The following is a 25,084-nucleotide window of genomic DNA, read 5'->3' as shown; positions in this document are numbered from 1 at the left end:
CACTTTGCAAACTTTGTTTTTCAAGGTGCTACATAAATAAAGTTATTATTATTACTCAGTGAAAGAGATTTTGACAGACAACAAAAGTTGTTTTTTATGAATGGCTTACAATTGATCTATAAAGCTTTTACTAAATAGTTTATTAACCTTTATTAAAGTTACAATTTAATTATTGGTTACAACCTATAAGCCTATTTTTAAAAGGGGGGAAAGTGGTACCAAACCAACTGTACATCCAGGTTTTAGTCAATGTGCTTATCTTACCATGCATGGATTTATGAATTGGTATTTACTGTAAGTTCTGCTACTTCTGTTGTGCTCTAAGTCTCAAAGGCACATTGAAAGGATAGTAAGGTACTTTCTTACTCCTAACACATACTTTTTGATTCATGCGGGCTTCTTAGTTCCTGCAAAAAAGAAAAAAAAGCTCACCCACTCAATTAAAAGCAGCATCAAGGCGTGAAATATTTATTTGTTTATTACCAACAGTATATGGCCATGGTGCACATTGGATACATTGCTGCACATTTTGAGATAAAGTAATTATAAAATAATTCTGAGCCAATTTGGGAAATTTAATCACATAATTAACTTAATGATCACTACAGTTCATTTGTTTCACAACAGCATAGTCTAAGTGTGAATGACAATGAGCAAACATGATGCACAATAATGATGAACAATATCTAGACTTCATCAGACAAAGAAAGAAATGCAGTTTCACATTTAACTAGTGCTGGCCTATACTCTGTATGGTACAACAGAAAAGATATTGAGTTTAAAGTCTTTATCTGTATCTTAAATGAATTTCTAAACAGTCCAAACATCCCCTTGACAGATGTGTGAAATGTCAGGTGGGTGTTAAAACCTTCAAACAAACCATCACTTTCCTTAAACCTCCTTAAAGTTCCAGAGCTTCTCAAAAACAAATGCAGCCATAAACAACTCTGATATTCAGCTGTTTGGTCATGCTTCAGTTACTGAGAGACAATCTGGACAAATATCCGGTCCCAAGCTCAACTATATGACCACCAGTCCATCACATCCAAACTATCATCAATATAACAAAGTATTTAATTGTACTTTTAAAGCATTTAATTGTGCTTTGATTTTACATTCATTACCAAATTAAGTCTAAACAGGAGAATGAAGTAAAATAGAAAAGAAGGAAAAAATAAATGAAGGTTGGTCAGCCATGTTTATAAACATCAGGTTGATGGCTAGCTGCCAACTGTCAACTCAAGGCCCCCTCTTTTATTTAACCTACTCCACAGTACTCTGAAAACAGAGAAAATGCAATCTCCCAAAAAAATAAATAGCCTCCAGTCATGTTGGAAACAAGGTAATGTTTCCCAAAGAAAATACGTTATCTGACGCATGACACACTTCATCTCCTCTCTTGGTTTCTTGTTCCTTTCCATCCAGTCCGACACTGAACATGTGAATGTCTCATGTAGACTAAATCAATAAATCACAGTGATCAGTCCGGCCAACTCTCCATGTGGACGAGACGACTTAAATCCACTGAAATTCCATAAGCTGCAGTGCGGATGCGCATGGAGGCGCAGATCAGCGCAGATGCCCAAATCGACACCCTGCTGCCCGGAAGATGCCAAAGCTTAGGGACACACAGAGTGCACCCAAGTCATGGTGTGCTTGACTTTATTCCATCGAAGAATTCCTTTGCATTTCACCTGTAGATTTATTTTTTACATCTATCAGGATCTTGCCCTTATGTCTCTCGGCTTCATCCACACGCCGCCGGTTGGATTATCCATCACGTACACCAGCCCCCCGACGTCACCGCGGCTGTGGAGCCAGGGATGGGATGTTGAACTGTTGAGTGACCAGTCGGAAGAGTGAGGGCATACCGAGCGACTGGTCACCTTCTTCTGAATGCGGACAGCAGAGGCAGGAGTAGAGCATGCGTCAGTTTTCTGAAACATGTCCGCTGAGCCACCACGCTGGAGAAGCACTCGCGCTTCTATGGAGGATTTGGAGCTATGCTGTCCCATATTGTCTGCCTTCAAAACACTCTTGAAAAGAATCCAAAGAAAGTTTGATTATGCAATGTTTATGCTTATTTCTAAGTTGGTTAAATGACAACTTGCTGCCACTGGTGCCTGTGCGCCTTTGTCTCGCTTATAAAGAGTCAGATGCGTATAGAATGGGGCAAATAGTTCCCGTAATGCTGTAGTATGACGCACTTGACTTTATGGTTATGAGACACTTGAATGTTGCTACTGGAATTTGTCTCGAGCTATTCTGAGTTTCTCCACCTGGCACAGACCGTCACTATACTTGGCATCAGCGTGGCGCTTCCGAGCTGTCTGCGCTCCTGCAGACGACAGTTATTTGCGGTCAAGCAGACAGACGCATCCCAGAAGCACGCAAAAGACGTCACGTATGTTTCTATAACCCCCACTACCACTAACCACTCTGATCTCACCACCTTTTTTTTTTGTGATTATAGATCGCTGAATGATTTACAACAGACAGGTGACCTGGTGGCTGGGGACAAGAACATAACTGATCCAAATTCCTGGAAAGGTGATAAAACGCAGTAGATGCGAAGAAAGTTAGTCATCTGCTTTCACCTTGCCTGCAGCTGTGGTGCCCTAGTAGCAGGTGTGACTATGTAAAACTGGAGTCACATGTGTTATGTGGATAAATAAAAGTAGAGTATAATAAGAATAAATAAATAATTGAATGCACAAATGCCAACATGGATGAGTGGTGAAGGGTCTTCGAGGTAAGTCTTGTTTTCTTCAAGTACTACATAGCAAAAATTAGATGTTAAATTAAATTTAAACTTGAAAAAACTTGAATTGAATTGACAAAAAATGCCCTGAGCTTACTGCTGAGAATTTCATTTGCACAAAGGTCAATAGTCAAGCTGATACACTGCTTGGCCAGGAGGATAATAAAGACTGAAGGAGACAGCACATTTCAGATGAAATAGTTTAATACTGATAGTTTACATACAGGAGGTTTTTACAGTTTTTTTTATACACTGAGCATCAGCTCGACATGTGTGAATCATGGACTGCCTCTCAAATTAAAGCAATGGATATCTATTTTATTGTAAACTTCTGCTCATTTACAGAAGGACAAAAAAAAATGAATATACAGTATACAGATCTGACAATCTGCCAGACACATCCCAAAACTTAATAAATAAGGCATTAGGTAAACTGTTAAATTAAAAAAAAAGGCTTGTCAATTCTCTCATTTGATGCAAAGGTCATGAAACACAGTGGTAAAAAGTAGTTGAACTTAAAACAGTAGTAAATCAAGTATGGTTTACTGTAATTTTCCTTGTTGCGGACAATGACACCATTTGTATTGCTTCAGGAGCATATCATATTACTAGCATTACGGCTGCAGCTGTACAGTACATGATGTGTCATCTCAGTCAGTTTCTCATGGCAGCGGAGGAGTCCTGTTTCGTGTGCTTCCCAGGTCAAAGGCAGCCACTAGTGTCTGTATGCACTTTGTTCATGAACTTGGATAAGCCAAAGCACATGCCTTGATACAGATGGTGTAAAACCACTTCAAAGGAACACCTCGCATTAGCTCCATAAAATTGCATTACCAAGAGGTGAAGGCCTTGAACTAAATCAGGTTCTACATACATTAAAACCAATTTGCATTATTGAGGATATACAGTGTTTACATTGGCTGATATGTAAGAATTTACCATCCTCCCCCAAAAAAATAAATATCTGAAAAGTGCATTTATTTCAGAACTGTGTATGTGTCTGTGTGGTATGTTTAAGTAATACTCCACCCAAAATCTATCTTTTGAGAATCACTCACCTCCTGCAGACTTGAAAGGTGGTTTTCTGTTTCATCCTTCACAGAGAACAGTGGCTGTGGTCAGCTTGGATTCATAACAGGGACTATTTATCTATAGAAATATCTCAAACCTGGGCCTGAGGAACCCACCTACTAGTCATTCATTGTTTTGAATACCTAACTGATTGGCTGCGGTAAGTCATGCTTAAGAAAGACTGTTATCCTCTCAACCAAATGTGCACAAACCAATGGAAGTTGTACATTTAACAGGTTGCAGAAGTTTTGCATTCAGTCATATTTTGGCAAAAATGTGTTAAGAATATACTGAGCATACAAATAAACAGTAGAGAAGTAAAATATGTATGGTACACTTTTTTCCCTACTGAAATAGTTCACTTTTAGAATCCATTGTGACCTTTAAGTCTCCAGGGGGTGAGTGTTTGATACACAAAAGTTAGATTTTTGGTATAGCATTTAAGTAAAATAAAGGTACGGATCCACTGGCATTTTCTAAGTTTGACTATTTTATCCTGATCAACAATGTAACAGACACAATATTTGAGAGCATCATCAAAATGCAGCAAGCAGGGTGGTGATTTTCACAAATACATTTTCATGAGCTTCCTGTAGTTGCACAGTAATTTAGATTAGGCACTAGTTGTAGCTTCCTCTGAAGAAGCCTCCAGTGGAGCTGTACCATTCGTGTGCATGTACAGTAAACAGTAGTAAATCAATCACAGTCTAATGTGTGCTGGTTAAGAGAGATCCTGTTTGGTGTTTGTTTAGTGCCTGTGTACTTCTGTATTTTAATGTATTCCTCGTTCTGTTAGCAGATGGTTATGAGATCTGTGTTGTGTTTAAATGCCCTTGTCGCAATCAAAAATCTACAAACTAAAACCTCATTTTGTATGTTTGCATACAAAATTTGCGTATGTTTCTCTGTGTGTAAGTTTGTGTGTGTGCACTTGTCCAAAATAAAGTTCTCAGTGTCCAACCTTCATCTTGTCCCAGCCCTCCTGTGATATCATGCTTACTGCTCCATCCAGAAGACAGGGAAAATCACAGAAGAAAACTGATGGCAATGTGTCCTCTAAACTTGACCTACTCCCCAGCTTTGCTACTCCCCCCGGCCCCGCTTTTGAACTTCACCACCATGACGGTGATGTTGTCAGGGCAACCACGGTAGAAAGACTGGAGGACAATGCTCTTGGCACCGAAGTGAGGCTCATCCAGACGCTCGCGGACGAACCGAACGGCCTCCTCGTTACTGAAGGCGTCCCACAGGCCATCGGATGCCAGGATCATGAATTCTGGCTGCAGTTTATCCAGGTCAAAGGTCATGATATCAGGATCAGGGATGACTACATTGAGGTTCTTTAGCGGGTAGTCCCCGAGAGATCGGGACATCGCCAGAATCCCCTGGACTCTCCAGGATCCATTAAAACTGATGAAGCCTCCTGAAAATGGTGAGATGAAAATGGAAAATGTATTCAGTCATTATAGTTTAAGCACAGTCTGATGATCAGGTAATGAGATAAAATGCTTGATGACTGAGTCTGTGATTTGACCCACAAACATACATGTACAGTGTGAGAATCCTTTAATCACCCAGCTATAATATCTATTTGTGACAGAGTTCTATGTTTAACACAATGCTGTTGCAGAATAGACCAACAGATGGCAGCCAAGGACTCCAAATTTCAACCACCAGACAGTAAATTTATTATGCTTTGTATTTTATAATTGTTGCTCTCTTATCTACCTGCCCTCTTGATCCTCTTGCGCTCTTTGAGCTGATATGGTTTGTGATCATGTGACAGTGCAACAGCGTTCCCATCTTTGTCACACAACACACCACGCGAGTCTCCGACGTTGGCCACTGTGAGCTCTCTGTCTGACAGCAGGGCTACAAGACAGGTTGTTCCTATACAGGAGATTAGAAGAGAAAGACAAAAACAATAGGAAATGGCTGAGGAGGCTGGCAGAATTGAAATTTATGTGAATGCCCCAGAAATGTCTAACTTGGACTGAAATACAAACATGTATATTTTAACCAGCTGGCAGTAACAGATGCTTATTGCTGTCATTGCAGCTTAATAGTGGTGTATGGTGATTCACAGGACAGTGTAGCTACTCATTTGTTTTTCTTTGAATAAACAGTTGTTGAAAACCTACCAAGTCAACTGAAACCATAAAAGGCATTTGCAAATACTACTTGTGCCAGATTTTATGTATTACACAAAACATAGTTCAGCTGATGGTAGCTCTAAAGATCAAATGACAGAAAGCAAGTCGACGTTCGGTGAATGCGATATTGCACCTTTGTAATAGAATATATCAGTCGTACAACATTGTTGAACCAAGTCTAAAATTTCACTAGATATCCTACTTATCCAGGGATGAAAATGTGGAGTAATCTCACAGCTGTTCTCCAGTATGATAATGTCTGCCACTATTATGTTTTATTGACATTGTTCATTATAATAATGATTTATGAGGGTTAATCATGGCTGAAACGTCTAAAGTATGATGACATACAGGAATGATTGACCTTTAAAATGTCTTCTACAGATTTTTGAGAGAAAAGGGCATTAAATCAATTGTGCAAACTGCAGAGTCAATAGCGGGTCAATAGTGAGACAAGCACAATGAATACGACTAAAAATGAGTCATAAGTGTATCTTTGTGTCTTTCATATGCCAAGTGGTAAGAATCTCATCTAGTCACCAAACAAATCATTCAGTAATACAAAGGTTTAGCTGAACAATAAAAGGAGGAATAGTTTGATGACGTATTTGTTACTAAGTGCCACAAGCTCTAAAATCTATTGTTGAGTACAACATGGCTGATGTCAATGAGCAGTCTCACTCTTCTCAGTCAGTATTACAAGTGGAGTGTACAGGACAAACCCATCAAAGAGGTAAATGTCAGCTGGGAAGCATTGTGCTGAGAGGATATTATACAGGAAATTGTGAGCTTTTCTTTGATAGATGAGGTGATGTGTCCTTTAAGAGGAAGACAGCTTGAAAGCTGAATGAACGAGCACTCGAAGGCATCGTTTTACATCTGTGCTTCTCTGCTTAGCGGGTGATCGCAAAATAATTCACACAGCGACACACATCAAATAATACTTTATGTGTCCAAGTTTTTCTTTGTTTACATCGCTGTGTCAATGTCCCCCTCCCACCTTCCTAAACCCTCTCCTTACCTGCTTCATCGTGGTTGGCAGAGAGCTTGTCCAACATCTCGCGATCCACAGTTAGGATGCGCTGCTCTAGGATGCTGGCATAAGAGAGAGAGCTCTCTCTCTTCTCTCTCTCAAAGGCCTGCAGCTGCTGCTTCAGGGACTCCGGCAGGTGGACCTTCACATAGTCAGCTGCAGCCTGGGAGAGGGAGGAGAGAGATGGTGTGATGGGGAGGAGGTCAGGAGGGAAAAAACACAGCGAGGATTAGACAGGGGATAGAGAATAAGTGCAGGTGGAGCACAGAGCTGTCTCTGTTGTCAGTTATTTCAGATCTGTTTATGAGTTCATAAATATTGAGCTACACATGACTGTGTGTATACATTTAAAATTAGTGCAAATTTAAAGCTCCAGGAGATTACTCCTACAGGCCATAAAACCTTTTGCTTCACATGAGACTGTTTGGAATAGATGTTTGTGATGTCACACAGGAAGTGATGTGTTCTTATTTCTAATGAACTGGATATTTTCTGCATCTGTTTCTTGATCCACTGTGATCTCTAAGCACGAGGTAGTACACGTTTGTCTAATTTCGTCTAAAGTTCAACTGACTGCAGCTCTGATTTATGTACACAATGGTGCTTTCTTCTTAATGTCAACCAATTCTATTAAAAGACCAAAACCAACAATAAATTGATCATACTAACAGGTATTTCCTGTATAGCCGAAGCCTAATATAACTTACTCCTCTTTGCCACAGAGCTCCTTTGTTGTTCAAAAACTATTTAAGATACTTCAGTGAGCCACACTGTTTGCACTGGTTGACATGTTCCTTCATAACGGTCAACATGGACACTGTAGTTTGAGTCAATCCCACATACAAAATCCTGCTGACATAAATATTCACTAGTGCACCAAATGGGTATCATTACGCAGATCAAAATAGTACCCAACAACTGCAAAATGTTCTCCTTTTTGAGTGACTTTTGCTAAACACTACAGTGCCAAGCTGTTTTAGGAAATTACCTAAGCTTTTGAAAATCAACACTATAGATTTGTGACCCGTTTTTAAAGATTTGGGAATGAATGTGAGAGTGCCACAGACAGTGTGGGGAAGTTGTAAAGTACTGAGACAATTAAGACAATGAGTCTCGGGTTATTACTAGCATTTTTATTTTGTACAAAACAAGCCGACAAAAGCTTGGTCTTCTTATTCATATAACTGAATAGCACTGAATAAATCATCTTATGATTTTGTTACTATTGCAAGTTTTTTCCTCACTGTGGTTGCCAGGTAATGTGGTCTAATATGACTCTAATTTAGAGTATTGCTTTTTGCGTTTCATTTTACAGTTCCATACAGCAGGTGCTCTGTGCTGAATTATTGAACAACCTCTTCATCCTCCAGCTCACTTACTCTCCTCCTCATCTTACTTATCTGCTTCTCCTTCCCTCATTTTCTCTGCCAAGATTTCCATTATGCTAATGCTGTTGAATCAGTTCTAAAATGGGAAAATTTTATTCCTTCGTAATGACCTGGTTGATACAGAGAACATATTTCATTTTTACAGCTTATATGGAAATGAGGATACTTTCAGCCATACATGCTTCAGTGTATTGCTATCTGATGTGCTGACACATGTATAAACCTGTATGCGAATTTTGATCCTTTACTAATAAAATTTTTCATAGATATGATTATACATTTTAGTTTTATTTTATACTGAACAACATACAGCAGGAAACCTGAGCAAATTTAAACAAGTGGTAACTTTGCACACGTAGTGCAACAGTTCTTTAAACCTAACAGCTCCATTTTATACATGCATAAACACAAAAACAAAGCTGTGTTTCCATCTATGCTGTAATCAAGTTTATCAACTGAGACAAATGAGATTTGAACTGACAACTGCTAAAATTTCACCCAAAGTTTATCATGAAGTTGATGGAATTAGGAGTGAGATACACAGAAGGAACCTGACATGGAAATGAAATATTCCTCATAATTAGTAGAGGAAACCATCTATTTTGGCTGCCCCTTCTCTCTTTCCCTTTTCCATGGAGAGTTCACTCATTCATTCGTTTAATTGGAGAGGGAAGCACTCAGTGAGCCTTGCACAGGAAAAGCGCTTTGAGTGTAAATTTCCATTCGCTGTAAACAACTGCGAATGCCAGGGCCAGTGCAGATTCCATTAATGACTCAAATACTTTTCAGTCTGAGGGTTTAATGACTGATTGTGAAACACTGGACTTACTTTATTAAAATTTGATTAATCTCCAGTCTGAATCTCTGTGGTGCTTTCTGAAATGCCATTTGCTGCTTGACTCAGCATGTGGCTGTAAATGCAATTTCATGCAGCAAAGTAGTGTGAAAAGCCTGTGAAAGCAGAGTTGTAAACTAAAACGTCCTGCTTCAACAGCAAATAGTCTCAGTGAATCACATTAAAAGAGGAGCAGCAGAATATGCTGACTTTTATGATTCTGGGCCATAACTCATTGCCATGATGAAAACTGTTTTAAAAAACAGAGACGTGTTTGAGAAATTTCCTGCATATTTTCTGGGCCAGAACACACAGCACTGTCAGAGACAGCCTGTTCTATCTGCCCATATTTGGTTTGGCAGCATCGCTTCATTTGGTATTGGTAATGCGTGTGTGTGTGTGTGGGTAGGGGGGTGATTACAGTTGTGCCAAACTACATATAAAATGAACTAGCAAATAAATGTCCCTGCATATCCACACATGCAGTGATTTTCCAGACAACATCATTAGCCCTGAGAGTCCCAGAAGGTAAAAACGTCTTTCACAAATGACCCTTAACTTTAGGTTCATCTCCCATTGATTTAATATGTGCACTTACTGGTAGTGCTTAGTTTTTAAACTGGACTTTAAGAGAATGTTTCCATATCTCAGAATGTCTGCATATTGATGTGAATGACCCCATAAGAGCTGAAGTCGATGTCAGAGTTACCCATTCTCACAAAAATCCTACTTGACTATGATCAATGAAGGATAAAAGGATGACAACAAAATATAAAAGAAAAAAAGGGCTAGGACAAGCAAGACCAAACAAAATAGACATTTACAGAGAGGAAGGAAGGAAACCACAGATAGTAAGAGAGAAAAAGTGAAAAATAGTAAGGGATGTTGGGACAGACAGGAAGAGTAAATATTTGTTTATGCGACAGGAATAGACAGAGCGGTCCAGGTGGGTAAACAGCCTCTACTCTCTGTTTGTTCTCTCTATGATTGAACACCACCCAACGGAAACTCTTGCAACTGATGTTTTTAAGAGCAGAATGGGCAGTCTTGGTATTTTTTAATTATAAGATCGGTACAAAATGTTGATGTACATCATGTCAGACAAAGGGAGAAATTAATACTGTTGTGACTTGATGGACGACCAGAAGCAGAATATTTATTTTGAGAGACAGAGATCACAACTGTGGCAGCATCACTGGACACTCACATTGGTTTCATTTTCATTTATACTTGACTAATTTACTCCTTAGAGGCTTCAGTCAAATTGTTTGTTTATGTAACCAGCAGTGTTGTTGTAGACATATTTGGGAGTTATTAGGTCTGCTTGACCATGTCAGTAACCTTTTAGTTACATGTAATGCTTTATGTACAGAGCCTGCAAAGTGTTTTTCAACAAAAAAGAAGAGGGACTTAAAAATGAACACAATCAAAATCCTTGGATTGATGAACGTGCATTTAAATAATAATTCAATCTGGAACTAGAACTGGATGCAAATTAGAAAACACCTCGTCCTCCTGGTTAAACTGCAGGGAGCCTCTTTACTCAAATCTCTTGTAATCAGTGAAAACCAAACAAATGTAAAATATAGAGGTGAAAAGAATGGTTGAAAGTTATAGAAAATTACGCTGCAACTATTTTTTATTGATTGATTAAGCATTTCATTCATTTTATATGGAAAAAATGCCAATATTTCACTGCTCCCAGCCTCTATAATGTAAATACTTGGCTGTTTGGATTTTGGATTGCTTGGTTGGACAAAAAAAGGAATTTAAAGATGTCAACTTGAGCTCTGGAAAATTGCGATGGTCATTTTTTGATTATCTTTGATGATTTTTTTGCAACCGATCAAGAAAATGATCTGCAAATAAATCAATAATGAAAACAAGTGTTAGCTGCAATCCTATTAAAAAAGGAAGTGGCTGTAAAAGTCTAAAGCCAGAGCTCAGTATCGCTATTCTTTGCACTACACACATCAGCAAATTAATAACACCACTAACACCACAATTATGGCTCAAACTTGAAGATGTGTCTATTGCTAATACCAACATGCAGAGAGAGACAAAGGGGAATAATGACACTTTGGTCTCTCCATACATTTTCTTGCACTCTCTGTGTGTGTTGTGTCGCACTGTGTTAAAACCAGTAATAAAATAACAATAAAAGATCTGAAACAGTAAGAGCAGGCTCTAAATAAGAAACTTAACCAGTATCAATCTGTAAAATATGTCATACAGTGGTGGAGATGGTGTGACAGATGGCTACCAGGACACGTGGTCTGAAAACAGCCATGAGAAACAACTGACCCTAGACAAGGGAGTGGAGGAAAGACAGACAAAACCTACACACACATCACTAACCCTCATGCACACACACACAAACACACACACACACACACACACAGAGAAAGAGAGAGAGAGACAAACACAAGCTCTTTGTGGTGAATCCCTGATTGGCAGTGGGCTGGAGGAGGTATTCACACAAAGGAATACAATGCTGGAGTGGGAGGGGGGGCTGCCTGCACTGTTTGAGAATGGGGTGAGTATGAAGTGAGTAACACTATGTCTGTCCCTCACTTCAAATAATTGTGTTCCCATAGAAACCTGGGATCTTTATTGTGCTCAACAGAGAGCTTATTGCCCTTTTCCTGACTATTGTTATTTCTAACTTCTTATAATAGAAATTTAATGTTGCTATATTTCCAATGATAATCAGCTACAACATAATCGTCATGAGAGCCAACAGCATCTTCCTACATAAATGTTATGATAAAAGTCTTTTGAGAGGAGCTCTTGGAAAAATATGCCCCAAAACAGTTTGTTTCCAATAAACTCTGTCTGTCTGTCTGTCTGTCTGTCTGTCTGTATCCAAGTGATGCTGGGGACTTGTGTGCAGCAGCAGGTCTTAAGGTCTGAATGAAATGCATTGTGGTGTAATGGGCCTGTGCAGCCTTTCCCTCCCAGCCTACCTCTCCACCGTGACCGTCAAATATCCCGAATATGGACGGGTGGGTCTTGTTGGTGATGTCGGTGAGCACCTCGAAGCGGTCCTCCATGTGATCTCGCCTCCCCTGTATGGAGTACACGGCTACGTTGTTATTCTTGAACTCCCAGGTCTTGGAAAACTCTGCATCCAGAACACTGAGGCCTCCCAGTCGGTCATTCTGCATCATCTCCGCCACTTTCCCCTTCACCATCTTCACGGCATCCCGGCTGGACTTGACGATGGTTTTCACCTCGTCCGTATGGAAGAAATAACTCCACAGCGCCAGGCTTATGCACAACAGAAACAATGTCTCCGGCCTGAGGAGAAAATAACGCATGATCCGACCCAGAAGAGACAAGAGCGTCATTGTGTCTCCTATCATCACACGCAACCAAACTGCGGTCTGTCTCAGTCCCCTTTTGCACAATTCACTCCATCCGCTCAGCGGAGCTATGAAAAAACGGGATGCGCTACCACGATGTCTGACAAAGACTGAATATCAACATTTAAAGTGTTCCTCGGAGGCCTGTCTTCTCTACTCTGAGCGCATTTACGCACTGTGCACGGCTGGCTGTCAGACACCGGGCCGAGAGGCGCAGGACAAAAGCGGACAGGCCACCCTCATTTGACTCAGTCCGATGTCTTGGTCCTATCCGCGCTCCCCTAAGCAGCTGCAAGAGGACTCTGGACCTGAGCCGATCTCTCGCAGTCCATTGTAGGATGACGGATTTTTGGGGTTAGACCCACCCCGGAGAGAATCATGAGTCACCGGGGGGCGATTGTCGACTTGGAGGTGTCCTCCTTTTCCGCCGTTGACCCCGTTTCTTGTCTCGGGTGTGTGTCTGTTCAATCTCTGCATCAACATTGCATTTTTCACATACACACACCTCCGATACTTGAGCTGTGTCAAACCAGCAAGTGCGAACCAGAATAAAATCGGAAGTCAACGATGTTTGTTTTTAATAAAGCACGGTTTGGACTGAGCTGTACCCGGTGCACACACGGTTTTTAAAATAGTGGTTCTATTTTGAAAGCTGTAAGCGGATCTAGATCGTTGTGACAGTGGGCAACTTGACATCGGCACATTCTTTAAATGTGGCCGGCGCTGACATGAGTGCGCAGCTGCAAACTCATAGACTGACAAGCCAAGCATTGGAGCCAATGGCGGTGGCTGCGGTATCAAATGATGATGTCATCTAGTATAATATGACACTATAATACTCATAAAATTATTAAATATAGATACACGTTCACTTTCACGTTTAATTCTCATAATCTCTCATTGGAATATGGTATGGCCCTAATTACTTTTCATCTGCTTGTAATAATTATAGGCCTATAATAAAATACAAAATATGAGTAGAACGGACTACTTGTACACAAACACACACCTTCCATTACATTGACTTACATTAATTTCCTGGAGACTTAACTAACTAGATTTTCCTAACCCTAACCATACCCACTTGCTTAACCCTAACCCCAACCCTAACCTCAATCCTAACCCTAACCCCTAACCCCAACCCTAACCTTAACCTAACCCTAACTTTACATAACCCTAAACCAACTCTAAAGCTTAATGATTTATTGGGACTTGCTTTGTGTCCCCACAAGAGAGACTGTGTAAACAGATTTAAGTCCCCACAACATGAGGAATACCTGATACACTAGCTATCTTACATATACATATGCAACACATTTTAAATAAAAAAATGTATGACACAATAATAACTGATATTGCCCAATGCTGTGAGACAGCCTTTTTTCAGATGTTGGTTACAATAATAGTTGCACTGAGTGAACACTGTCCCCTTGTGGAATTCTGGAGTAATACACCTTTGATAGTCCCAGCAGTCTCATCATTTACATCAAGCTGAGGTGTTTAATTAAGCTTTATTTAATCAGGAATTCTCATTGAGATCATGATCTCTCTTACAAGAAAGACCTGAGAACAAATTACACATATACAACATCACAACAAGGAAATTAAGTTGCACAATGCTGGTGGCAAATCTCAGGTTGATCATCAGGACTGACTGACTTGAAGAGCGTGCTGTAAATGATTTTATTTTTTTCTTGTGTTTCAAACTTTCCTCATGTAGAGTACAGATTGCATGAAAAAACATGTAATAATTTGCTGTGCATTCATTCAGTTTGTGAGGATATGTAACAGGGTCAACTGTGGAGCATATGTATTATAATTACACAAAATTTGTAAATAATTAAATCCTGACGTGCCTCTCCTCAACAGGTGGAACATTTAAGGCTCAGTTCACTGTACCCCTACCTTCACATTTGTGGGTGCCCCCACCACCACCACCACCATAAATGATGTTTTTTGTTATCATACTTCATGGGAGAGATAAGCGATGTTGTGCACTCCTTTTTTTGAAGTTTGTTTATCAGCTTGGACTTATTGTACAGTATGGTAACACAATTCTGTAATTTAATTTGTGTAGGAGCCTGAGTTAGCATCACGATTGACCAGAGGATATTTTCTTTTCATTTACTTCTGTCAGTTGCCGGAATAAATGGTGGCCTCCAACGAAACACTTGTCTCAGCCTCTTCCTTACGACACAACGCAGAGTCAACCGGTTACACTTTGTGCCGTGACCCGAATGTATCTATGAGCTGGACATTGAGATTTATGGGTCCAAATTCATTGTGCCAACCTTCCTTGTTCCAGGGCAGAGGGACGAGCTTATCATTGGAAGCAATGTTATCAGGCCCATAATACAGAGGATGAAGTCTGATGAGAAGTACTGGGAGCTCATCCGCTCCAACACCTCAGACCCGGAGTGTGAGCAGTTCCTCCAGTTGCTCAGCTGCATCACACGTTGGTCTGCTCCTGAGCTGCCCAACAAGGTTGGCACCATCAGTCCTCAGCAGGCTGTCACCCTTGCACCACAGGAGGAGTACTTGGTGTGGGGGAAGTTGCCCAGTGGTGCCCCAGTGTCGCCTGGGAGCACGGTCATCGTGGAGCCCACCTCTTGCCACTCAGCTCCAAAAGACATTGTTGGACAGGTTGTGACACCCATGTGGGGGATCGCTGGGTCTCACTGAAGATCCTCAACCCTACAAAGAGACCTGTTACCCTGCGCTGCAATGCAAAGGTTGCAGATGTGTTTCCTTGTGTTGCTACCTTCCCCTCTCCCAGGGTGTGAGCAGGCCACAGCCTAGCCAGACAGCCGACCCTGTCTCCAACTCAGATACCACCTCTGTCCCCCTTCAGCAGCTTAAGGACTGTGGATTGGCAGACATCGACCTTGAAAGCTGTGAAGTATCAAATAAATGGAAACAGCGGCTGACTGACCTTGTGCTTACCTATCAGGATGTCTTCTCTGAGGACAAGCTGGACTGTGGGGAAGCGAAGGAGTTTGTCCACCGTATTCACCTTACTGATCATCGCCCCTTCCGGCTACCCTATCGCCGTGTCCCTCCAGCACACTATCATAAACTGAGGGAGGTGCTGTCTGAGATAGAGTTGAAAGGCATCATCAGTAAGTCTGTCAGTGAATATGCTTCGCCATTGGTCCTGGTTTGGAAGAAGTCAGGAGAGCTGAGGATCTGTACTGACTTTCGCTGCCTTAATGCCAAAACCGTCAAGGATGCCCACCCACTGCCCCACCAAGCTGACTGCCTTGCTGCTCTTGGTGGAAACACCTTTTTCAGCACCATGGATCTCAAATCGGGGTTCTACAACATCCCCATCCATGAGTCTGACAGGCAGTACACGGCCTTTACGACACCCTTAGGCCTGTACGAGTACAACAGGCTTCCCCAGGGCATGTGCAACAGTCCCGCATCCTTTATGCGGATGATGATGAGTGTCTTTGGTGACTTGAACTTCTCCAGTGTCCTCTGTTATCTGGATGACCTGCTCGTCTTTGCTCCATCTGAGGAGGAAGCCCTAAAATGGCTGGAGACTGTCTTCTCACATCTCAGAACCAACAACCTGAAGCTGGCACAGAAGAAATGCCACTTCCTTTGCAGGTCTGTGAGGTTCCTTGGCCACACGGTGGACAGCAGTGGTGTCTCAGTTGACCAGGAGAAAGTGAAGGTCATCCTAGCTTTCAGGATGGAGGACCTCATGAACGATGATGGCTGTACCCCATCTCAGCAGAAGGTCAAGTCTTTCCTTGAGATGGTGCTGTATTACCAGCATTTCATTCCTGGTTGCTCTTCCATCACTAAGCCAATCTACACCTTGACTGCAGGACAGAAGAGGAGCTAAGGGCTCCTTTGATCGACGGAGAGCTGGTACCTTTCGTGAACTGACCCCTCAGAATTGGACTCCTGCCTGTGAGGAAGCATTTGAAGCTCTTAAAAGTGCACTCCTCAACAGTGTGGTGCTGGCATATCCAGACTTTGATAGGCCTTTCATCCTCTCCACTGATGCTTCCCTTGATGGTCACTTTGTCTGGCTCATCAGCGTTTTTTCTGGTATGACATTGAGAAGGATGTACGCAATCATGTGAGGAGATGCCACAGACGTGTCCTCAGCAAGACTCCTGAGCCTTCCGCAAGGGCCCCACTGGAGAGCATTAAGACCTCTGCCCCTCTAGAACTCGTGTGTGTTGACTTTTGGTCAGCTGAAGACAATAACAACAAGTCTGTGGATGTTCTCATGATCACAGATCACCTCACAAAATTGTCACATGCTTTTTCCTGTCAGGACCAGACTGCCAAAAGAGCAGCCAAGAAGCTATGGGACAACTTCTTCTGCATCTATGGCTTCCCTCAGCACCTTCATTCTGACCAGGGAGCAAACCTTGAAAGTGAGCTGATTGCTGAGCTATTGAAGTTGGCTGGGGTTGACATGTCCCACACCTCACCTTACCATCCTATGGGGAACGGCGGTACAGAGAGGTTTAACCGCACCCTGGGCAACATGCTGAGATCTCTGCCCCTGCGTTCCAAACAGAAATGGCCACAGATGATCTAGACCATGACCTTTGTATACAATCACACTGCTCATGAGACCACTGGGTTTGCGCCTTTCTACTTGATGTTCGGGTGCTTAGGCTGCCAGTTGACCTCCTCTTCAAGAATGTACTCCACAATGTGACTGTGTATGACTATGATGCTTATGTGAAGTCCCTTTTGGAAGGCCTACATTGTGCCATGGCAGCGGCTCAGAAACACTGCACAGCTGAGCAGAGTCATCAGTGTGACCAGTACAACAAGCGGGTCAAAGGTCAGCCTCTGTCTCTCGGTGACCAGGTGCTGCTGGCAAACAAGGGCGTTAAGGGGAAACGTAAGCGCTCTGATAAGTGGATGCCTGTTGTTTACACCATGGTGGCCTCGAAACCTGCCTTGAAACATCTACCGGATCAGAGATAGAGAAGGAAATGAATGTGTTGTTCACCGGAACCTGCTCCTTCAGGTCAACTTTCTGCCCCTGGTTGAAGCCTTGGATTGTGATGCTGCTCCTGTGTCCTTGCCTGCCTCTTATATGACTAATGCCTCCCCTACATCTGATTGGCATGTGACTGAGATGTCTGGATTGGACACTGCGGCTGCAACAGTTGAGCCATCCCTTGCTGGTTCCCTCTCAAGTGTTGCTGACTGGGATGAGGGCCGCACCGCCTCATGGGTCCATGAGCAGTCCTCCACTGATGAGTCCCATGGTCCTGACCATCCACCACCTCCCCCTGTGGTGGCTTCCCTTGCATCAGAGGGATTCCCCAGCAGCTTTTCCTGCCCCCCCACTGCAACCGACTCCTGCCCATTCCAATCTGCCTCAGGCATCTAATGCAGATGGCCAACTTACCTCACGGTTTGGCAGACTCATTAGACCAGTGTGTCGTTTGATTACGTCCATGGCACAACTTGAGTCCATGCTAGGGGTTGAGCCAAGCCCACATTCTGTTATTCATGTGTGAAATGTGAGTGGCATGCTCCTTACAGTTATATGTATATATTTTCTTAGGCCACTCTTAATGTTGTTGTAATAACATGCTGCTGTGTGAAGACCCAATTTTTTTTTCTCTCTTTTCTTATTTTTTCATTTCCTCACATTGATTGGCCTGAGTATGTGTGGTGTATAAGGCACTACACTATGCCTGTGGAGTATTATGAGTTCTTGCTAGGCGCCAAACAGGTCTCTAGTCCTCTTATCCTTTAAATAGGAAGCTCATATTGCTGGTTCACTCACTTGTTGTGTTTGTGATTTCTTTATGGTCAGTGTGTTTTATGAATATGTCTTGCATTACGACCCAGAATTTTGTGTATTTCTAGGGGGGTGAGTGGAACAGGGTCAACTGTGCAGCATATGTATTATAATTACACAAAATTTGTAAATAGTTCAATCCTGACGTGCTACTCCTCCAGAGTCAACAGGTGGAAGGCTCAGTTCACTGTACCCCCCCCCCCCCCCCCCCATAAATTATGTCCCCCGCCGTTACCTCTCCCCTTTTGTTGTCATACTTCATGGGAGAGGTAAGCGACATTGTGCGCTCCTTTTTTGAAGTTTGTTTATCAGCTTGACCTTATTGTACAGTATGGTGGTTTTCTTTTCATTTACCTCTGTCAGGTACGTTTTCTGTGTTTTTGGTGTATTTGTTGCAACATGGCTGCCCTTTTGTTTTCATACTTCATGGGAGAGGAGCCTGAGTTAGCATCACAATTGACCGGAAGATATTTTCTTTTCATTTACTTCTGTCAGTTGCTGCAATAAATGGTGGCCTCCAGCGAAACGCACGTCTGTGCCTCTTCCGTACAAAACAAAGCAGAGTCAACCGGTTACAGATATATTGTCAGGATATCTATCAACATATAAAACATAATTGCCGAATATAAATGAAGTGTGTTGTGATAGTTTTTAATGTGTTTAAAAGAATAAATACACCCCATGTGGCCACACATTGCTTAGCTCAGTAGTGGCTGAATTTAATGAATTCATATGTGTCACTGCTCTGGTCACAGCACTTTTGAACTGGTATTCTGTCATTAAAAACCTTGAACTCCTTGGGTGCTGTTTTGGTACTCTTTTGTCTTTGATTTTACCACAGATCACATGGCTCCTCATCAGCTTTTGTGCAAAATCTTGGTAGCAAACCAGGAATAATTCAGAGTTAATGTCAGAGGTCGAAACTACACCCAGACATGTGAAGCTTGGTTCAGTGGTGCCAGGTTTCCATGAGGTTTGCTGGGTTTACTGGGCTCTTTGGGTTTGTTAGATCAAGAACGTGAATGGTTTGATCAGTGTGCCACCTGTTTTGGGACACTGATCCTTCCCTCACTGGGTTTATAGCGATCCACTTTCTGCTTTGAGGTACTGCCAAATGGAGTGAACACTACAAGGTGTTGCACTCGGTAACTCTCATATGAGATGTTATTCACTACCTTCAATGTGTTACAGTTTGTGTGTACACAGTGATGTGTGTCTGTGTATGTAGCCTTTTTTCCTGTTTGTGTACAAAGCAAATGTGTGTGAACAACACATTAGTGATGTGTGCACTCTTGGGCCCAGGAATCATATCCCATATCACAAAGAATAAAGTCTTGCCTTGTATACAACCAGCTTTATTTCACATCCCTTAGGAGTCACATAATCTGTTCTTGCCAGCCCACCTACCTCCTAATAACCCCAGGTGTTTTCTGTCCCTTGTCCTCTCACTGGCTTGGTGGTGCACAAGTTGGGCAACCAGGGCAATATAAGGAAGGACGAAGGCTGCATCAGTCACTCATTGGAAGGGATGGAGTGAAGACTCTACATCATCTACATCTACATCAACAGGTAAGATTGTTTCTTTATTATACATCATCATCGCGTTGTGCTTTTGATAAAACTGTAATCATTTACTGTAGTTGTAGATTCTTTTTAAGTCAACAATTAAATAGACATTTTCTAACGTGCTGCTCCTCTATTAGTCTCCTCTCTCACAGATCACTGTGTCGAATCCTCAGTATGTCTTTAATTCGCCTGCTCCTCCTGACCACTGTCCTTGTGGTCCTGATGGCTGCGCTGACCTCCGGTGCCCGAACCACACGCTGGCCCAGACCTCAGAGCACCAAGAAGCCCCCTCGAGCTGGTAGCAGTGGTGGAGGTGGACGGACCACTACCAGGACCCCATCACCTACCAGCGGCCTGCACACAGAAGAGACAACTGAGGTTATGATGGACACTTACTCTCTCTCCCCTACAGACAGCACCACATACTCCAGTGATACTTACTCCACTGAATACCACACCGATGCCATCGCGCCCCCTGGGAACAACCATGGAAACTATACCCTCGACTACAATGAATGCTTCTTCAACTTTTGCGAGTGCTGTCCACCTGAGAGAGGCCCTGTAGGACCCATGGGAGAGAGAGGCCCTCCCGGGCTGCAAGGACCAAGGGGCCCTCCAGGTAAGACAGTGCTACTGTTTTTAGGAGAATTACCTTTAAGAGGTCAAATTTGTGCTTCTTCCTTCTGTTCTCTGTTTTCCAGGGTTGCCAGGAGAGAAGGGAGACACAGGGCTCAGAGGACCTCCAGGCCCAGCAGGACTACCTGGAGCCAACGGACTCAATGGCGACATAGGTACAGCGGGGCTTAACAGCAGGAGAGCTTTTGATTGTCTCTCTGTTTCTCTCTCTCTATTCCTCTCTCCTTTTTTGCAAAACACTCTCCTTTATAAGTTTGTTGTGGATGTCATTTTCTACGCTTTATTTATCAAAACTACCACAGGTGATAAAGGTGATCAAGGACCTGTGGGTCTTCCTGGTGCACCTGGGATCCCTGGAAAACCAGGAGAAAAAGGTGGGTAGTTTTCTATGAGAACTTTAGCAGAAATTGTATTAAATTTCCTGTTTTGATCATACTAAATCAATTTAGACTAAAATATATGTAAATGTACCCTTTGCATTTATGCAAATGTACATCACCCTTTGAAAATCAAAAAGTATTTTTAAAACATGTCCTCCTATGTGAATATAACCTGTCCCTTCCACATACTGTAGGTGACCCAGGCCCCAGAGGAGAAAAAGGTGAACGTGGCTTCAGCGGTTTGAAAGGGGACCCAGGAGAAAGAGGAGAGCCAGGCCTGAATGGGACTAAGGGCAGCACTGGGCGAGAGGGGCCTATGGGTCCCCCAGGGGTTGCTGGGACAAAGGGTCAGAAAGGTGAACAGGGACTTACAGGCGAGTGTTTTCCGGGTGAGAAAGGTGATGTGGGGGTGCGTGGGCCCCCTGGACCAAGAGGTGAAATGGGCCCGCCAGGAGTGAATGGAACCGATGGTACAAGGGGACAGAGAGGGGAGCCAGGGCCTCCGGGAGGGAAGGGGGATACTGGCACCAGAGGGCCCACTGGACCTCCAGGAGGGAGGGGTATGATAGGGCTGAGGGGGGAAAGAGGTGCCAAAGGAGGACGAGGGCCTCGGGGCCCTAAAGGCCCTCCAGGTGAGAGTGTCGAACAGATTCGCTCTGCCTTCAGTGTGGGCTTGTTCCCCAGCAGGTCCTTCCCTCCACCAGGCCTGCCTGTGAAGTTCGATAAGGTGTTTTACAATGGGGAGGGGCACTGGGACCCAGCTCTCAACAAGTTCAACATCACCTACCCTGGGGTCTACTTATTCAGTTACCACATCACTGTGCGTAATCGGCCTGTGCGTGCTGCCCTGGTGGTAAATGGGATAAGGAAGCTGCGGACACGGGACTCGCTGTACGGCCAGGACATCGATCAGGCCTCCAACCTCGCACTGATGCAGCTGAACGAAGGCGACCAAGTGTGGCTGGAGACTCTGAGAGACTGGAACGGTGTTTACTCCAGCAGTGAGGATGACAGCACTTTCTCTGGCTTCCTGCTCTACCCAGACTCAAAGAGCAAACCTACTACTATGGTAAACCTGTAAACCTGTGACTGTAGCCTTTGACCTGATTTGACCTGATTTTTACTTCTTGTAGACTCTACGCAGCTTTCAGCCTGTTGCACTGCTCTGTCAAATTGATGTGATTTAGAAAAATACTGCTGCTTTGTTATCTGCTTGCTACTATTGCACCAATCAAACCAAATGCTTTGCTTGCCTTGCTGTACTTGGAGATGGATGAGGTTTGGTTAAACTGCTGTATGCAACACTTCACTTCTTTGTAACACTGCATTAAAAATGACTATGCTTGAAATGGATGACCTTTGAGTTTTATTTATTTGGAAATGGAAGCAGAAGTTAATTTATAAGCCATTAGTCCTTGCAATGAGGAAAGATAAGCTCTGTATCAGGGAGGCCAGTACAAATTTGGAAACAATTTCAGTGAATAATTGCATTTGGTTTCCACTAGAGGGCGTAAGGTGCCCAGGTTTTGTAAAGAAGCACTTGTATGCAGATATTAGTACTGAGAAAGTAATAAAAGGGTTGCAGACAAAGAATGACAAGGTGATGTTTCTAACAACAATATATGGAACAAATTGGATTTTCTGAAAGAAAACAGTTTAAAGACATAAAAACCAAAGCAAGACTCAACGCATTCTTGTCCATTTAGTGACTGCAAGTCCTTAATTCAGATACCATTCACACAACAGGATGATGAAATTCTTGTGGATTCTTGTTATTTCTGATTTTTGTGCTTTACCAAACTTCATTTCTATCTTTGTAAGGGTAGATAAGAGATGTAAAAACAGTGACATTCTTGGTTTTTCTCCTAATTATCAGTAAAAACTTGAAGACAGAAGTGAAGGTAAATCAAATCCAGAAGGACACAGCAGACTGATATGGGTTTAAAAAGCTTCACTCAGAAGCTGATATGAGTAAAAAAAATAATGCCTCATTGACATTACAGAGCCATAACAATAGATTAGCTGCCTTAGCACAGAGCACGGTGGATAACCCTCTGCAGCACAGAGAGACTAATGCACCATAAATTATGATCTCGTTTACTCACACTGTACAATGAAAAATGGCATCGGCTTTTATAAATGCTATATCTTATTAAGCTCTAAACAGTCAAGACCTCTCACCAGATTAAAATTGATAATAACTCATTCGTCAGTGCATAACAGTAATCTGTCTAGAAGACAAATTGCATTTAATATTTTACTTCACTAAGAGCGTGCTTTTATGCTGTGATGTATTTGTTTGTGAGAGAGAGAGTAGGCAGATTGTATTAACTGTTAAAGGCTTTCAGTTTAAATTTACCATTAAGATGCATTTAGTATATTTCATTGCTGACACTCAGATGTTTTCATGTTGACTCATGATTGAAACATATTAAATTGAGGACCTAAATCTAATATTTATAGGAACATTTATTAGAAACATTTACTTCTTAAAAGTCACAGCAGTCAGTCTTTGTCTAACTTTGCTTGAAATCTTCAGTAATTTGGATAAAAATGTTAAATCAATTACAATCTATATTGTATCTTAAATAAAAGACAACTAAATCTTGTAAGAAAGATTTTGATACTGTTAATGTAGATATCGTCTAGTTTTGTTGTTTTTTTGTTTTGTTTTGTTTTGTTTTTTGAGAAGAAGGCCATCACAAGTTTGGTTTAGCAGGTTTGAGTATTTTCCATGCAATAAAATATCTCCTTTTTCTCTCTCTTTACTTTTTTTCTCACATAGAAAAACTTAATATCCTGGGTCATTTTTTGTAGGTTAGGTGCATATTTGGCTCATAAAAGAAATTCGACATATAAAAGAATCAGAAGAAAGAATCCCCATTCAGCCCACATGTTACCATTTTGAGAAATACCTTTCCCTCTGTATTAACTTGGGTACCTACTCTATCTGTCATTCACTATATATCTCCAGCACAGGAGATGCCTTCACCCTCTTAAGCTTGGACTTTCATATCATAATACCTTCAGTTTAATATTATGTATCAAATATCTTACAGTTAGAATGTTAAATTCCACTGGAGTAATAACCTACATAATTTAGTTGAGAATGTCATTATCTATTATCAGTTATCAATGCCATATACTATTATTTGCATAGTTATGTGCATGTGTGCATCTCATACATTTTTTATACAAAGCACAAAACTTGCAGCTTTTCTGTGTGGAATCTGCTCACACAGAACATGTATATTCCCTCTGTTTTCCTAGGGGACACACATAAGACAATAAATTATTACATTATTACATTAAATAATGTGACATAATAAACACTAAATTGTCATAATGTTTCCAACCATGTCCCAACTAACATCATGAAAAACAAGCTGCATTTTTGCTCATTTATGTCCTTTAATTAATAATTAATAATTGATTTAGCAGGTGCTTTTTTTCTTCAAAATCCAACATATGAGCTCATACTGTATGGGTATATAACCATAAATTCAAAGGTCAAAGCAGAGAACGGAATAATGATTGTAATTGTAATGTGTTTTAATTAAAGGTGACATTTTGGAATGTTTGTTTGAATGTTTGTAAAGGTGGCACCAATCATACCATTTTCTATCACTTTGCCAAATGTCTTCGTCAAATCATTACGCAATGACACTTCTGAAAGAATTCTCTACTGTGAATCAATTAGTCATTTATCACAAATAATTACATTGCTGACTTATTGTAGGTGTCAATCTTGGCTTTGTGAATTAGAATTCAGGAAGTTCTTATAGTTACCAAACAATGTTCACAAACTGATTGATTCATAAATATCGATGGCGGTATTCATCAGGTCATGACTGGAAGGATTTTATTTTTCAGCCGAGTTTGGGTCCTGTAAGCTAAAGTTTCCCTCAGTTGAAGAGTCTTTATTAATAATTGGAAAAATCTATTTCTAGATTAATTGAAAGTTAACTTTAACTAAGTGCAAATGTGTTTTACAAAGAAACATTAACATAAAACTGAAACGTGTTAAAGAGGAAAACCCAGAATGACATCTCCATCTATTGGTGAAGGACGTACATTTACCTCAAATTTCCACAATATTTATACT

The 25,084-nt window shown here is 41.7% G+C and overlaps 2 protein-coding genes across 2 annotated transcripts; one reads left to right on the top strand and one right to left on the bottom strand.

The window, feature by feature from the left end:
• Nucleotides 1–2,947: 2,947 nt before the first annotated feature.
• Nucleotides 2,948–13,134, bottom strand: ppm1la (protein phosphatase, Mg2+/Mn2+ dependent, 1La). The gene is made up of 4 exons (XM_042429877.1): nt 12,208–13,134; nt 7,007–7,181; nt 5,561–5,722; nt 2,948–5,255 (listed from the first exon to the last, which is right to left on the bottom strand). The coding sequence occupies exons 1-4, from the start codon at nt 12,604–12,606 to the stop codon at nt 4,900–4,902; spliced, it is 1,092 nt and encodes a 363-aa protein (XP_042285811.1). The 5' UTR covers nt 12,607–13,134; the 3' UTR covers nt 2,948–4,899.
• Nucleotides 13,135–19,766: 6,632 nt separating this feature from the next.
• Nucleotides 19,767–22,186, top strand: otol1a (otolin 1a). The gene is made up of 5 exons (XM_042427445.1): nt 19,767–19,966; nt 20,101–20,582; nt 20,665–20,754; nt 20,902–20,973; nt 21,174–22,186. Exons 2-5 carry the CDS (start codon nt 20,138–20,140, stop codon nt 22,058–22,060), a joined length of 1,494 nt encoding a protein of 497 aa, XP_042283379.1. The 5' UTR covers nt 19,767–19,966; nt 20,101–20,137; the 3' UTR covers nt 22,061–22,186.
• Nucleotides 22,187–25,084: the final 2,898 nt, after the last annotated feature.

Source organism: Thunnus maccoyii, chromosome 12, assembly GCF_910596095.1.
Source record: "Thunnus maccoyii chromosome 12, fThuMac1.1, whole genome shotgun sequence".
NCBI lineage: Eukaryota > Metazoa > Chordata > Actinopteri > Scombriformes > Scombridae > Thunnus > Thunnus maccoyii.
Note: the sequence above shows the minus strand (reverse complement) of the source record. Positions and strands in the feature narration are given on the sequence as shown.

Excerpts from the sequence above, each read along its gene's own strand:
- ppm1la (XM_042429877.1), bottom strand. The coding sequence starts at position 12,606 with ATGATAGGAGACACAATGACGCTCTTGTCTCTTCTGGGTCGGATCATG. Across the intron at positions 7,182-12,207 it reads TTGACGGTCACGGTGGAGAG|GCTGCAGCTGACTATGTGAA; the intron begins GTAGGCTGGGAG and ends TCCCTCTCCCAG. Across the intron at positions 5,256-5,560 it reads CAAGAGGATCAAGAGGGCAG|GAGGCTTCATCAGTTTTAAT; the intron begins GTAGATAAGAGA and ends CACCATTTTCAG.
- otol1a (XM_042427445.1), top strand. The coding sequence starts at position 20,138 with ATGTCTTTAATTCGCCTGCTCCTCCTGACCACTGTCCTTGTGGTCCTG. Across the intron at positions 20,583-20,664 it reads AGGACCAAGGGGCCCTCCAG|GGTTGCCAGGAGAGAAGGGA; the intron begins GTAAGACAGTGC and ends TCTGTTTTCCAG. Across the intron at positions 20,974-21,173 it reads TGGAAAACCAGGAGAAAAAG|GTGACCCAGGCCCCAGAGGA; the intron begins GTGGGTAGTTTT and ends CACATACTGTAG.